The 13,718-nt window shown below is 30.0% G+C and overlaps 2 protein-coding genes across 2 annotated transcripts; one reads left to right on the top strand and one right to left on the bottom strand.

Annotated features, from left to right (window-relative positions):
• Positions 1 to 3,130: 3,130 nt before the first annotated feature.
• GPHR (golgi pH regulator) lies at positions 3,131 to 6,903 on the top strand. The gene is made up of 8 exons (XM_018541338.1): positions 3,131 to 3,222; positions 3,871 to 4,034; positions 4,528 to 4,634; positions 5,333 to 5,743; positions 5,818 to 5,999; positions 6,074 to 6,259; positions 6,508 to 6,573; positions 6,667 to 6,903. Exons 1-8 carry the CDS (start codon positions 3,181 to 3,183, stop codon positions 6,865 to 6,867), a joined length of 1,359 nt encoding a protein of 452 aa, XP_018396840.1. The 5' UTR covers positions 3,131 to 3,180; the 3' UTR covers positions 6,868 to 6,903.
• Positions 6,904 to 7,212: 309 nt separating this feature from the next.
• On the bottom strand, positions 7,213 to 10,689 carry GCS2alpha (glucosidase 2 subunit alpha). The gene is made up of 7 exons (XM_018541312.1): positions 10,685 to 10,689; positions 10,428 to 10,523; positions 9,947 to 10,357; positions 9,546 to 9,872; positions 9,215 to 9,464; positions 7,571 to 9,128; positions 7,213 to 7,483 (listed from the first exon to the last, which is right to left on the bottom strand). Coding segments are annotated over exons 1-7 (2,757 nt in total). The 5' UTR covers positions 10,687 to 10,689; the 3' UTR covers positions 7,213 to 7,370.
• Between the last annotated feature and the right edge of the window lie 3,029 nt (positions 10,690 to 13,718).

Raw genomic sequence — 13,718 nt, forward strand, 5'->3', positions numbered from 1 at the left:
AAAATCAATAATAATATATTATTCGATCTCTACAAAAATACATAATTTTATATTTTACTAAATATAAACTCTGATTAATTAATTTGTGATTATAAGCGATTAATTTAATCGGTATATGAAGTTGTGTTTACAGTAAAATATTCAATGCGTAATTCATTCTTGTAATAATATCTCTATCTTTTTTAACTATCAAGCAATATATATAATTAAAGATCAATAATTTTATCCACTTTAATAATTCAATATAAATCTTAATTAACAAGTTAATCGAAATTTGGTTAAAAAGTTTTTTCTAAATCATATATTTATAGACAATGTTTATTGACAAAAATTATTGTTACAAACTAGTACTGAGTATGTACATTCTCATTTTAAGCTTCTGACAGAGCTCGCGAACATAACGTATATAACGGTTATGTATTGATGGCATATCGATTTGTCAAACATATAGATATAGGTTTCCATTTGGTTTCTACCGTCAATTTATCTTGTACCATATGCTGCTTATTAATCCCATCAATCTGCCCTCACATCTTATTAGCAAACTTCTATTTCATCTATATACACATTTTTTACCAGTATTTTATCGACAACTTTGCGAAAGCAAGCATTTTGCAAAGTATATTCTTGACAATTCCTGCAGATTATTTAAAATTATCAAAGCAATTATAATAATTAATGTTCTATAAATATATAAAGCTATCTTTTTCGTGACTTTAAATTGCGATTTGTTTCTCACTCGCATTGTATTTTTTAAGAAATTAAATAAATATAAAAGCAGAGATGAGATAATAAGATGGCGCTTTATAATAATAGATATTATACTAATATTATGAATTTCTGTCTCTAATGTCATTTGTTGATTTTAAATTTAAATATTATGTTATATTTATATTTTATATTAATCTAATATGCACTTTTTACTATATTACGGAAAAATGAAGACTAATTATTGTTTATTATATAGTAGTCATGTAGTGATATTGTTGTAAAGCGCAGTCTATTACTGTCTTATTACTATATATTATAGGATAAGACCGCTCACTTAAATGAGTCTAGGAAGGCCATGTAATTATTTATAAAAGTGAGCACTTTGTTTCAGATCATGTAATTTTTGTATAAGAACTCGAGTTTGAGCAATAAAATCTTAGATAACATTTATGTTGCATAAAATATCTAAAAGACGTCTTTTAGATGTCTTACGCAACATATGCATATTATCTGGAATGCTGCTTATAAATTATTCTTTATAGTTTGAACTAAAAATTTATTAAGTATTAATTTAATACACACACTATCACTCATTTTCAGGGATTGGAAGTAACTCGTTACTTGTAACGAAGTTACAGTTACAAGTTACTTTTTTGGTAACTTAACTGCGTTACTTTCTTTTTTTGGTAACTGTAACGGTAACGAGTTACATTTTTTGGGTAACGGTAACGAAATTTACAGTTACTTTTGTCGTTACTTTGCACACGATTGAACACGGTTCGATTGGATACATGCTATTTATAGCGCTTATCAATAAGACTTGAAAGCCCTTAGACATTCGGCCGTTATGATTCAGTAATTATTTTACACTTCTATCTTCTATGTAATACATAGGACATACAAATATTTCAGTTTGCTGCATATTTTACAGGTTTTAGAATTACAAAATTGTGTTTAAAAAAAATTAAAAAATAAATTAAATAATAGTAAAATGAGAAGGGCTATGAACCCAAAAGCGAAACAGTTTAAAAGACGATGACAATAAGTGTCGAAACGTCGTTTGTTTTTATCTTGTTTTATCTATGTATTGTTCTAATATATATTTATACATTTAATTACATTGTCATCGTCGTTCTTATCGGAAATGAACTGTTTCATTTTTGGCTCGTAACCCTTCTCATTTTACTTTTATTTAATTTATTATTTGAGCCATTCTACATTGTTTTTTTTTTTTTTAATAAAACTATATATTTGTCAGTATTACATATAAAAAAAAAATGCAAAAGTACATTTTTAAATTGATTTTAAAAAAGTAACGGAAAAGTAACGAAAAGTTATTTTTCAAGTAACGATAACTGTAACGAGTTACTTTTAAAAAGCTATAACTGTAACTGTAACTAGTTACATTTTTTACTTGGTAACGAGTAACTGTAACTAGTTACTTTTAAAAAGTAACTTTCCATTCCCTGCTCATTTTTAACAGAAATTAATTTTACTAAAGGTAAACATGAATTTTTGAGCGAATTCTTCTCAAAAGTTCGTAGAGTTTGCACTAGACGCATATAAAAATTTATACATACTACAAAAATTAAATGTCACGCGCGCTTATTAGAAATATAAATTAATTTTTCTTATAAAGAATAAATATCGCTTATTAAAAAATAAAAGTTATAATTAAGATAAAAGTAATTGAGATAAAAATAAGATTTATTTTTAATTAAAAGAAACATGTTTATACATGGTGATTCAGTTCAACTGCAGGAGTCGGCAATATTCCTCATGAAAAAGCGAATCGAAAATGTTAATAGCAAAATGTTGTTGCATCAATAGTTTTCAAACTGCTATAAATTTGTTCATGTTGCTTGCACTTATTGCATTTAACATCTTTATTCTCTTTCTTTTCAACGCCTAAATATAATATTTACATCGCTTTAAGTGCAAACATTTTTTAAGTGCAAGCCATGAGAACACCTTTACGGCTTACGTTTTGTATGTGCCATGGGCTTAAGCCGCCGCCGCATACGTTCTCAACTGCGATTGGTCAATTCTCTTACTGATTACGTTTACGGCCTTACGTTTTTCTATATTCATGGGCTTTATGATTTCGTGCAATTGGAGCATATATCCTCTTTTGGAGGTTTTTCTTCCTACTGAAGAATTTTTTTAGAAATACGTACAAGAAGTTTAGAAAAATTTTTGAGAGACTTTTTAGGAAGAAAATACAAAAAATATCCAAATTATGGCTAGAATATTGAAAAAAATCGCAATATATAGGAATAAGTTTCGAACAGACTTGACAACACGAATTATGGCGCCATGTGGTCACAAGAATTTATGTGGATTGATCTGAACCAGCCTTTAAACATTTGCTGTCGTGTTCATTTTGTTTGGAACCACCTGCATCCTATCAAGTGCTGAGTATCGCCGGTCAAACTTCGCAATGCGAGGTGAAAACCGCAATAGCGAGAAATGGGTTTCATCGAGGACACTATCGTGATTCTTGTAACACAGGTGGAAATTCGTTTCCACTACAAAAATCAGATTTATCAATACTTCCTGAACTGATTAAGGTTATAAAGAGAGTACGGTGCTCTATATGTAGATCTCAAAATAATGTGAACGATTGTTTGTTTTGTTATTATTAAACGATGTTTAATGTAAAACATAATATAGTCGATAAATCATGCTTTATAGAGCCAGTCACTGGTTGAGATTGTGTGTACACACAATCAACCAGTGACTGGCTCTACAAGGCATTATTTATCGACTATATGATACATCTCTACAGAGCTTATTAATTATATTAATTTTAATGTAAAACATAATTTAAAAAAAAAAATTATACATATTTTTTGGTTGTGTTCTTGAAAAGATTTCTTATTATATTCTCAATCAGCATTAATTCTTAACGTATTTATCTATGGATTTTTCTCTGCATATTTGTGAAACTATAACTGAATTGCGTGAGATGTATGTATTTTTGAGATTATATATATTACAATAAATTTTATAATGTAAAGCGCTTTGTAATTTATTTAGTAAAATTTCGAATCTATATGTATGTGTGTTTCAATATGTTATTTGTTTTTGGATAAACTTAATGTGGATAGAATCCACTATATAACAGATTCCATTTATTTTTATTCCTATATATTTCAGATAATTTTCTTCTTAGGAGGATGGGTATTCTTTGTGAAAAAATTGTTCAGAGATTATGAGGTTCATCATAGACTAGTACAACTAATTTTCTCAACAACGTTTTCATTATCATGCACCATGTTTGAATTAATTATTTTTGAAATAGTAGGAGTACTCGATTCAAGGTAAAAAAATTTCCATTTTGTTTTAAGATATGATACATTGTAAAAAGAAACATAAAATTATAGTCTATATGTAATAAAGCCTGTATGTAAGTATTAGAATATATAATATATAGATATTTATTTGTAAAATATTACATATAAAAAATGTTTTAACCACAGGTTTTGAACCTCCTTAGTATACAATAAACATAAAAAAATAATAAATTATTAAATGATTGCAAACAATAATGTCATTGAGCATATTTGAATTCTTTGTGTGATACTAAACAAATATCTATTTATATATGTTATATGCATTTACATGATGAGCTTTTATGCCTCCCATTTAGTTATGTCTTTGATACTCTTTTAATGTAAAGAAAAATAAGATGACTTTTTGTGTCAACTTGTTACTAAATGGAAGGCATCCATTGGCTACTTTACTCTTCTTTCTATTTTATCTCAGTTTATTCTCAGTCTTTCATATTTGATTATGATATATTGTTTTCTTTAGTTCTAGGTATTTTCATTGGAATGCTGGCCTTTACATGCTTCTATTTATGGTGATAGTTCTGATACCATTTTACATAGCATATTTTATTATCAGCAATATCAGATTTGGTATGTATTTATTATTTTTTTTAACTTTTATTTCTACTAATTATCTTTATCAAACATTTATAAAAAAATTAGTAAAGGAAAAATTAATAATCGCCATTAAGAGCCGACATAAGTTGAAAGCATGTACATTCTGATTTAATATAAAATTCAATAATATATAAACGTTTCAACCCTATATTCGGGTCCTTATCAATATAAGAAAACAATATTAAATATTAATCGCGATACATAAAGATGTCATTCATCCATCAATTCTTGTTCACATAAATGCTAATTTAAATGACTGTCAAGAATTGATAGTGTCAATAATAATAGATACTATATACAATTATTGTGAAGCTTCATTAGACTGCTCAGTAAAATGAAAAATGTATAATTCATATGTAAGATGTTACTCGTTCGAAATTAAAATATATAGTCAAATTAGCATTTATGTGAACAAGAATTGATGGATGAATGACATCTTCATGTATCGCGATTAATATTTAATATTGTTTTCTTATATTGATAAGGACCCGAATATAGGGTTGAAACGTTTATATATTATTGAATTTTATATTAAATCAGAATGTACATGCTTTCAACTTATGTCGGCTCTTAATGGCGATTAATTTTTCCTTTACTGATTTATTCACACGAGCCTTATAAATTATTTTGTATTATTTATAAAAAAATCTAATAAGTTTTATTCTGTGCAGTAAGACTGAATCTAATACGGCCATTGACAGTTGTCATATATCTTTTTTATCTCTACTTGTTCTGGAAAGTTGGTGATCCCTTCCCCATACTTAGTCCGAAGAAAGGGCTGTTATCTATAGAACAAGGCGTCAGTCGAATAGGTGTTATAGGTGTCACAGTAATGGCTCTTTTGTCTGGTTTTGGCGCTGTGAATTATCCATATACTTCAATGACTTATTTTATGCGTCCAGTTTCTTATACAGATGTACAGTCTATAGAAAAACGATTGTTGCAAACTATGGATATGATTATCGCGAAAAAGAAACGAATTGCGTCAGCCAAAAAAGGTGAAGCTGATGGACAAACCGAAACTCGATTTCGACTATGGGGAATGTTAAGTCCATTAGGTGGTACAAAAGGAAATCAAGAAAGTATATATTTTCTTTAATTTTGCAAAGCTATGAATATGATTTATCTTAATGACATAATACATATTATTTTATAGGTATCAAGCAATTACAAATCGAAGTTACCGCTTTAGAAGAATTATCACGACAATTATTTTTAGAAGCGCATGACATACAAAATGCAAGAGAACGTCTAGAATGGGCTGCCACTTGGCAAGGAAAATATTTTAATTTCTTGGGTTATTTCTTTTCTCTCTACTGTACGTGGAAAATATTTATTGTAAGTGTAATAAGTTAATGATTTAATTAAATTTTTTTTTTAAGAGAATAATATATAATTATATTTTTCTATAGTCTACAATCAACATAGTATTCGATCGAGTCGGCAAAAAAGATCCTGTAACTAGAGGAATCGAAATTGCTGTGCATTGGATTGGTTTCAACATCGATGTCACATTTTGGTCGCAACACATTTCTTTTTACCTCGTCGGTTGTATTGTTGTAACATCCATACGTGGATTATTGTTAACTTTAACAAAGGTATGAAAATATATATATATATATAATAATTATGTATCATTTTATATATATTGTAATTCTATACTTTAATTTCTATAAAATAATTCACATGTATGTACTATCTATCCTATATAGTAAAAATTTCTAATATTACATGTAAAATGAGATACGTATGTAAATACGTACTAAAAAACACGAATATTAATTAATGTTTTGTTACCTCATCAATTTTAATTTGACAATACTCACTAACGATTTTTCTATTTTAGTTTTTCTATGCCATATCTAGCAGCAAGTCGTCAAATATTATTGTACTTATACTTGCGCAAATAATGGTAAGGACAGTTATTATAATATAAAACATGTAATTCTTATAGAGTTTATTGTTTATTTATATTCAAAAATTTTATGACATTCTCTTTTTTTAGGGAATGTATTTTGTATCTTCTGTACTGCTTATGCGGATGAATATGCCAGCAGAATATCGCATTATAATAACGCAAGTATTAGGAGAATTACAGTTCAATTTTTATCATAGATGGTTTGACGTTATTTTCTTGGTATCAGCGTTATCATCAATAGTGTTTTTATATTTAGCTCATAAACATGCACCAACGGAACATATATAACGAAATAAAAATACTTTTTATTGAGAGAAATCTCATCAGCCTTATTTTATGAAGTAGTTTATTTAAAATCTACATTTGATATTTTAGTAGATAAGTTATTAGTAAAATATGTTCATTCCCGTCAGAGCGAATAATGAAACTTTAAATGTATATATTTTTACTAGCGCTGGTAACATTTTTAAATTATATACATAAATGCTGTCGTTATATAACATTTTTTGTTGTGATGTGTATCCCGAAATATTTATTTTTTTTTTATTAAATCATAAAATAAAAGAAACTAAATTACAGAAAATTATATCTGTAGTTTTAAAAATATTATACACTGTTTATGTAATTGATTAATCTCAGAAAGCAATTGGCCATTATTTTACTGTCACAGTAACTAAATTGTATATTTGTTCTAAGAAACAATCATTCAGATCACAGATAACTGAATAGTAATAGAAAATTGGCATTATGGTATGGATACTGAGTTGATTATGGATAATGAGCCCATAATCCTAATGTAATAGTTCGATGGTCCATTCCTCGCCCATATTTACAGCTGGTTTACGTATCGTTAATACATTGTTATGTGGGTTATATGTAGTTTCCAATGTTACTTTTCCCATACCTGTAAGAGTAAATATATATTATTAAAAGATATTAAAATATAAATTTGTCGAACGAATTGACTTCACGCTTGAATCTGACTACTCACTGTGAGATTCCAATTGAGCAGATTTAATTCCTTGTGGCGGATTAGCTATATCTATTCTTTCTAACCAGCTTTGTGTTTCATACGAAGCTAGTTTATCAATTAGAGTTGATACTATTTTATTACTGTCCAACGTTATTCTTAAATACAAATATTTTCCATGACGATATTCGAAACTGACTTCATCATCAATATATAAATTACCGCTAGCTCTGCCATTACTATCGGCAATTATTATCAGCGTGTAAGGATCATTTCTCATAGCAACTGTACTGCGTCGTATTCTCATTTTTCTAGGGACGACAGATCCACTTCTTTGGAACACAGGAATCTTGTGGATCGTTACCGGTATTGTAACGTACCCTCCTTTCTGGTAGGCTTGCATTGTATCAATATCATACCACGTTACTTTGTCTTCTCCAGGGAAGTAAACTGATATTTCAGTAGCACTGGATTGAAATACTGGACACACAAGTATTGAATCACCAAGTAACAACTCGTCATCAATAATGAAAGTTTGGGATTCGGTTGGATAATGCGTCCATAAAGGACGTATGACAGGATAACCATTTACTTCGTGTTCTCTAAAGAGTGTGTACCATAATGGCAGATAAGAATATCGTAATCTTAATGCTTCACGAACTATTTGAGTAGTTTCCTCATTGAATGTCCATGGCTCACGCCTCTTTGTTTCAATGTGAGAATGCTGACGGAAGAAAGGTAGCCATGTTGCACCTTGATACCATCTAATAAATAATTCTGAATCTGGATTCTTGAAGAAACCTCCAACATCAGCACCGCAGAACGACATTCCAGATATAGCCACTGAGAGACACATGGGATAACTTACACGAAAGTGACTCCAATCAGCCATGTTATCGCCAGTCCACATTGCTGCATAACGTTGTGATCCAGCAAAGAAAGATCTTGTTAAAATAAACGGTCTTAGAGAACCGCCTGATCGACGGAATAAAGCATCATATGTCGCACGAATGTACATATGTCCATTAATATTGTGAACGTCTCTGTGTTCCCAATCTCCATGATGAACAAGATCTTTTGGTGCTGTTATTTCAGGTCCATTAAACACACTTGGTTCGTTCATATCATTCCAAATGTAAACGTCATTAGTAGTACCATGGAATTTATCTAAACTGTACAATCCAGTATAATAATCAACAACCTTTGGATCAAAAAAGTCTAAATACGACGAGGCGCCTGGCCAGCACCAACCCTCGTAATCTTTTCCATCCCTGTTTTTGATGTAATAGCCCAAGCTGGTGGCATCATTATGTAAAAAATAATTGTTATCACGTTTAATATGAGGATCTATGATGACTACCAATTTTCTGCCTTTGGCAGTAAGATTGTGTACCATATCAAGAGGATTTGGAAATTTACGTGCATCCCATGTAAAATATTTTTTGCTGTCAGTATATTCGATGTCAAGCCACATAACTTCTAATGGTATATCGTGCGTATCAAAATTTTCGGCGATCGTTGCAACATCATCTTGATCATTATAATTCCAACGGGACTGATGATATCCGAGTGTAAACATCTAAAATACATATTTTAAGAGAAAATACTTCATAACTTAAAATTTTAATTTTTATTACAATAAAAAACAATATTTATTTAACATACCTGAGGCAAAGGAGCTGTACCAGTTAAAATAGTGTATTGTCTGAAAACATCAAGTGGTTTCGGACCCAGCATAAAAAATACATCAATCACTCCAGATTCTGACATGAAATGAGCATCCACCTGAGATTTCTTAATTGACCTTGATACAAAATTAACAATACTTTCCACAACGTTATTATCTGCACTCGATAGAATGTCGATCCACGTTTCTGCTGTATTATGCCAGAAAACAGCCGAAGACCTTTCTGTTCTGAAATATTACAAGAACCAATTTTACATAAATATTTTCCAAGAATACAATAATTTATTAACTTATTTAATATGTTATTACCCATGAGCGTAAAGCACGGGAATAGCACCATATAAAGACATATGTTCATTTGTTTCATATTCAAATACATCCAAATTATACAGTCTATATGGATCAGTAGATTTCGTTGATTGCAATGCTAGTGAGTCAGCATGTTCTGGAATACCATAGGCATGCTCCGATCCAGGAAAGCTGAAATCCATGGCAACAGCTTCTGGTCCATAAGGTTTTGCATCATGATGCTCCTTGAAGTTTTCTTCCCAAGCACCAGGATCATTGTCAGCACCATCACCAGGATATGCAGTATTGTTTGTTCCTGTCATTGTTTCAGCATTTCCATCTTCTGGTCTATATAACATCCAAGTAATTATACACATAATTTTAAAGAAATTTTGATACAACAATATTCTAATAATACTCACTTTATTGGTTTCGTACGCAAATGCTCAAATCTCATAAGACCACGGGCATTTGCAGATATTGTTAAAATACCTTGGGAATACAGTTCTACTTTAAATGGATTAATATATAAAATAGCTTTGTTTTCGCCTTTGGTTACAGTTATAGTTTCAGCAGTGCTTTCTACAAAATCCATCTCTACCGTTTGTGGTTGATCATAAAGGGCATATTCATTTTCAAATCTAGGATGCAATGGATTCTTTTCATTGATATGCAACCGAAACGTGTTTTCTTTTAACGTTGTGAGTTGTACCACATAAGTGACACCTGTATCCTTATTAAATAAATCTACTATGATCATTGATTCATTCTGTACAAGTTTATCTGGTAAAAGCTGATATGCAGTTTTTCCAGATTCCATCCCTCTGCACCGTCTACAAGATACAAAATAATGATTACATAGCTTTTCAGATGACAATATTTACAATAGTAGATAATTCTTACCGACAGAAACTACTCTGGTCACATCTTTTGAAGTTGTCTCTGTTGACTGCATCAGTAATGAATGGAGAACATAGTAGTATTAAGAATAGAGCCAACCTGAAATTTTTATAAGAATAGAATGAAGTAAAATAAAAACAGAGAACAAAAAATAAAAATCAAAACCACATCTAATGTTGAGACACAATGGATCGCATTCTACATAAATCACAAATTAAAGAAATATTTCTAAATCATATGCACTAATAGACGAGTATTACATTGTGCTCTATCACGTCCAGCTGGGTAACGACCTCAAGAGGAAATCCTGCCAGAAAACGCAGCCACGCAACAATTTGTATGGCAACGTCCGTTTATAAAATAACTGTAGAGAGCTTCACCGTGGCGTATCACGGTATAGCGGCCGGTATCACAGTCGTTCGACGACAGATTAGATTAGATTGGCGGCCGGCGCCGCGAGGAGTTAATTGAAAAAAACTATTTATATCGGAAACAACATTGCGCGGAGGGGACACGTCAGCGGCGTATCAATGATCTGTGAGATCTACGTCACGATTTTATACCAGGAAAATAGACTAGGACCGCTGTAACCACTGAGAATATCGCGCACTGAACGATCTCACGCACATACAGCCGCGATAAATCTGTATTTTCGCAGTCCAAAGGTTAAAAAGCCGGAAATAAACTCACCGAATACACGAAGCCATGTTGAAGAAATAACTACTGCCTTCGCGTTCGCGGCGCTAAATCATGCGGAATCGTTGATCGCGTCGTGTGGGATTGATTTTACAGATGGCGCGTCGAGGTATTTTGCGATAGAATTCCTCTAATAATAAAATAGGATTCCCATAATTATTATAGGAATTTTATTTTCCGACACCGATTTGAATTTGATGATACAAAATATAATTCTTTCTTCAGTGTACAAATACATAAATAAATATATATATATGATTAATTTAAAGAAGCATATAAAAATATATATATATATAAATTTCTTTTAAATTAAAATATTAACATTACATAGAAATTTAATTGTAACAAATAATATTATATTATCTTATCATTTAATAAATTGTTATTATTCATAATTAATTCATTATTATCATATTGTTATCATACGTGATGTTATCATACTCAAATATTTTAGATATATATTCGGATAAAATATTTCAATAAATAACACAAGCTTACTTATATAACATTAATAATAATAATAATAAATGAATTCAGAATTTTATTTTTATTTTAAATTTTTAGTATTGTTTTTATAAACTTGAAAAGAGCTTGTATCTATTAGAGAAATTATTGTATTTGATTTCATATTTTTAATATTTTAATATATTTTAATATATTTTAGTATTTTATATTGTTACCGTTCACACAATCCACAAATGGATTAGCGTATGCTCACGTTTCATGCAAGTGTAGAAAGTGCCGCTAAAATAAGCGGGTTCTATTACCCATTTGAAGTTGCCGCTTCGTCGACCGTTTTACTGTATTCAAAGAACCGCCATGTTATATTTCGAATCGTGTTTGGCTACGTACACTGCGTGTCGGGTTCGAATTATTTCCGTATCTTTCGCTGTTACTACATAAAGAATCCTATATTCCTGTGTGCGCGAAATATCTTAATCCAAATGCATCTCACAAATATATCGGTTTTATTTCTTTCGAAGCCAATTAATCGCGTGTAACTGCTGTTCATCAACTTCGCGATCCCGGAGTCAACGATGCTTTCTCGCATGTACGGAATCGAAATTCTTCTCGCGTCGTTATTTTCACAATGCAACAGAAATTTAGTCGGAAGTGCACTTGGATCGTCGCCAAGTACGTATTCTTACATAATATCTAACTAATTAAAATTATAGCTGTGTCAATTATATATATTTATTACTTTCGAATTATTAAACATCGAATTTGTCTTAATAATTAAAATATTTAAAATTCGTAGATAATGACGGCTGTCGTTATTTTATCAAGGCAATCTTTGTCATATTGCAATATACGTAACTTACATACAATTGTATTTATATTTACAAAATTTTGTTTTATTTAACAGGTCTTATGTTTATTGAAGCGGATTGAATGGAGTATAGAAATTCCAACGTTGGTGCTACTTTTCGGTAAGTCTACCACAAATATTTTATCTCTCGATTTGTCGGATGTGTAATACGTTCATCTCGCTATGTGTTTTCAAAATAAATTGCAAACTCGACCGCACTATACCGACCACATTTAATTGTGGTCGGTATAGTTTATTTAATTAGTACAGTAAATATGCTTTTGATTACATATGGAAAAATATCAATTGTTGGAAATTATTGCTGCATGCAAAATGTTGATTTATGACAAGCATCGCACAATTATGGTAATGAATATGTTAGAATATAACTATCCGATGAACTTTCATGCAAATACTAGGGAATGTCATTGTTTATAGCAATTTGGAGAAAACAAAACTGCCTTTTTAACACAATTTATTAACATAATATTGGCATAATATTGGCCCAATATTGTCTTAATATATTTTCATTGTTAAATCAACATATCGCCAATGAATTGCTATTAGGATGAAAATTATTGCATATCGACATTGTTTAACATTTTGTTCTTAAGCATGACATCGAGATAAATAATTAATTTTGTTCACAAACCTTCCGCATTACTCTTTCGGTTACTTATATTTCGTGATATATATAAAAAGGATGCGTACAATTAATTTTTATTCTTTAGGCAAATATTAAGCACAAATAAAAGTAAGTAACACGAAAACAATTAATAAAATTATTTGATCGATTCAATTGATTTTATTGACTGGTTAAGTAATTTTCTATTACTTGTTAAAAGTATTATTTAAATTAAATCCATACATCGTAATTGCACATGCACAATACAGTACTAGGATTGGTGCTGCCGTCTGTAAAAAAACTGTTGATTCTTAAAGTAGAGAATTCAAAATCGTGTCCAATAATCCTGAGATTTATTCTTATTTTTTATATACATAAATACTTTAAACGAATTTTCGGTTTTATTATATTTGCAATAAGAATATTAGAGTGTAAAAAAGTATATATGGAATTAATATGAAATATTTGTTTAGGATTTATTGTTATATTTACGCAGGTATAATAACATGGAGTAATATTAATATCAATAATATTAATAAAAGATAAGCCACCGTAATGCAAATAAATAATAAATTAGTCCGTGTTTACTTAACATCGCACATTTAATTTATTAGAATTAGAAGAGTAATGCATTCAGTTGGCAGGGAAAATACAAGTCCTATGA

The sequence above is a fragment of the Cyphomyrmex costatus genome, unplaced genomic scaffold (assembly GCF_001594065.2).
Source record: "Cyphomyrmex costatus isolate MS0001 unplaced genomic scaffold, Ccosl1.0 scaffold281, whole genome shotgun sequence".
NCBI lineage: Eukaryota > Metazoa > Arthropoda > Insecta > Hymenoptera > Formicidae > Cyphomyrmex > Cyphomyrmex costatus.

Coding starts and splice junctions, on each gene's coding strand:
- GCS2alpha (XM_018541312.1), bottom strand. Junction 10,358..10,427: donor GACCAGAGTAGTTTCTGTCG/GTAAGAATTATC, acceptor TGTATCTTGTAG/ACGGTGCAGAGGGATGGAAT. Junction 9,465..9,545: donor CCCGTGCTTTACGCTCATGG/GTAATAACATAT, acceptor GTAATATTTCAG/AACAGAAAGGTCTTCGGCTG.
- GPHR (XM_018541338.1), top strand. CDS start 3,181: ATGGGTTTCATCGAGGACACTATCGTGATTCTTGTAACACAG. Junction 4,635..5,332: donor TATCAGCAATATCAGATTTG/GTATGTATTTAT, acceptor TATTCTGTGCAG/TAAGACTGAATCTAATACGG. Junction 5,744..5,817: donor TACAAAAGGAAATCAAGAAA/GTATATATTTTC, acceptor ATTATTTTATAG/GTATCAAGCAATTACAAATC.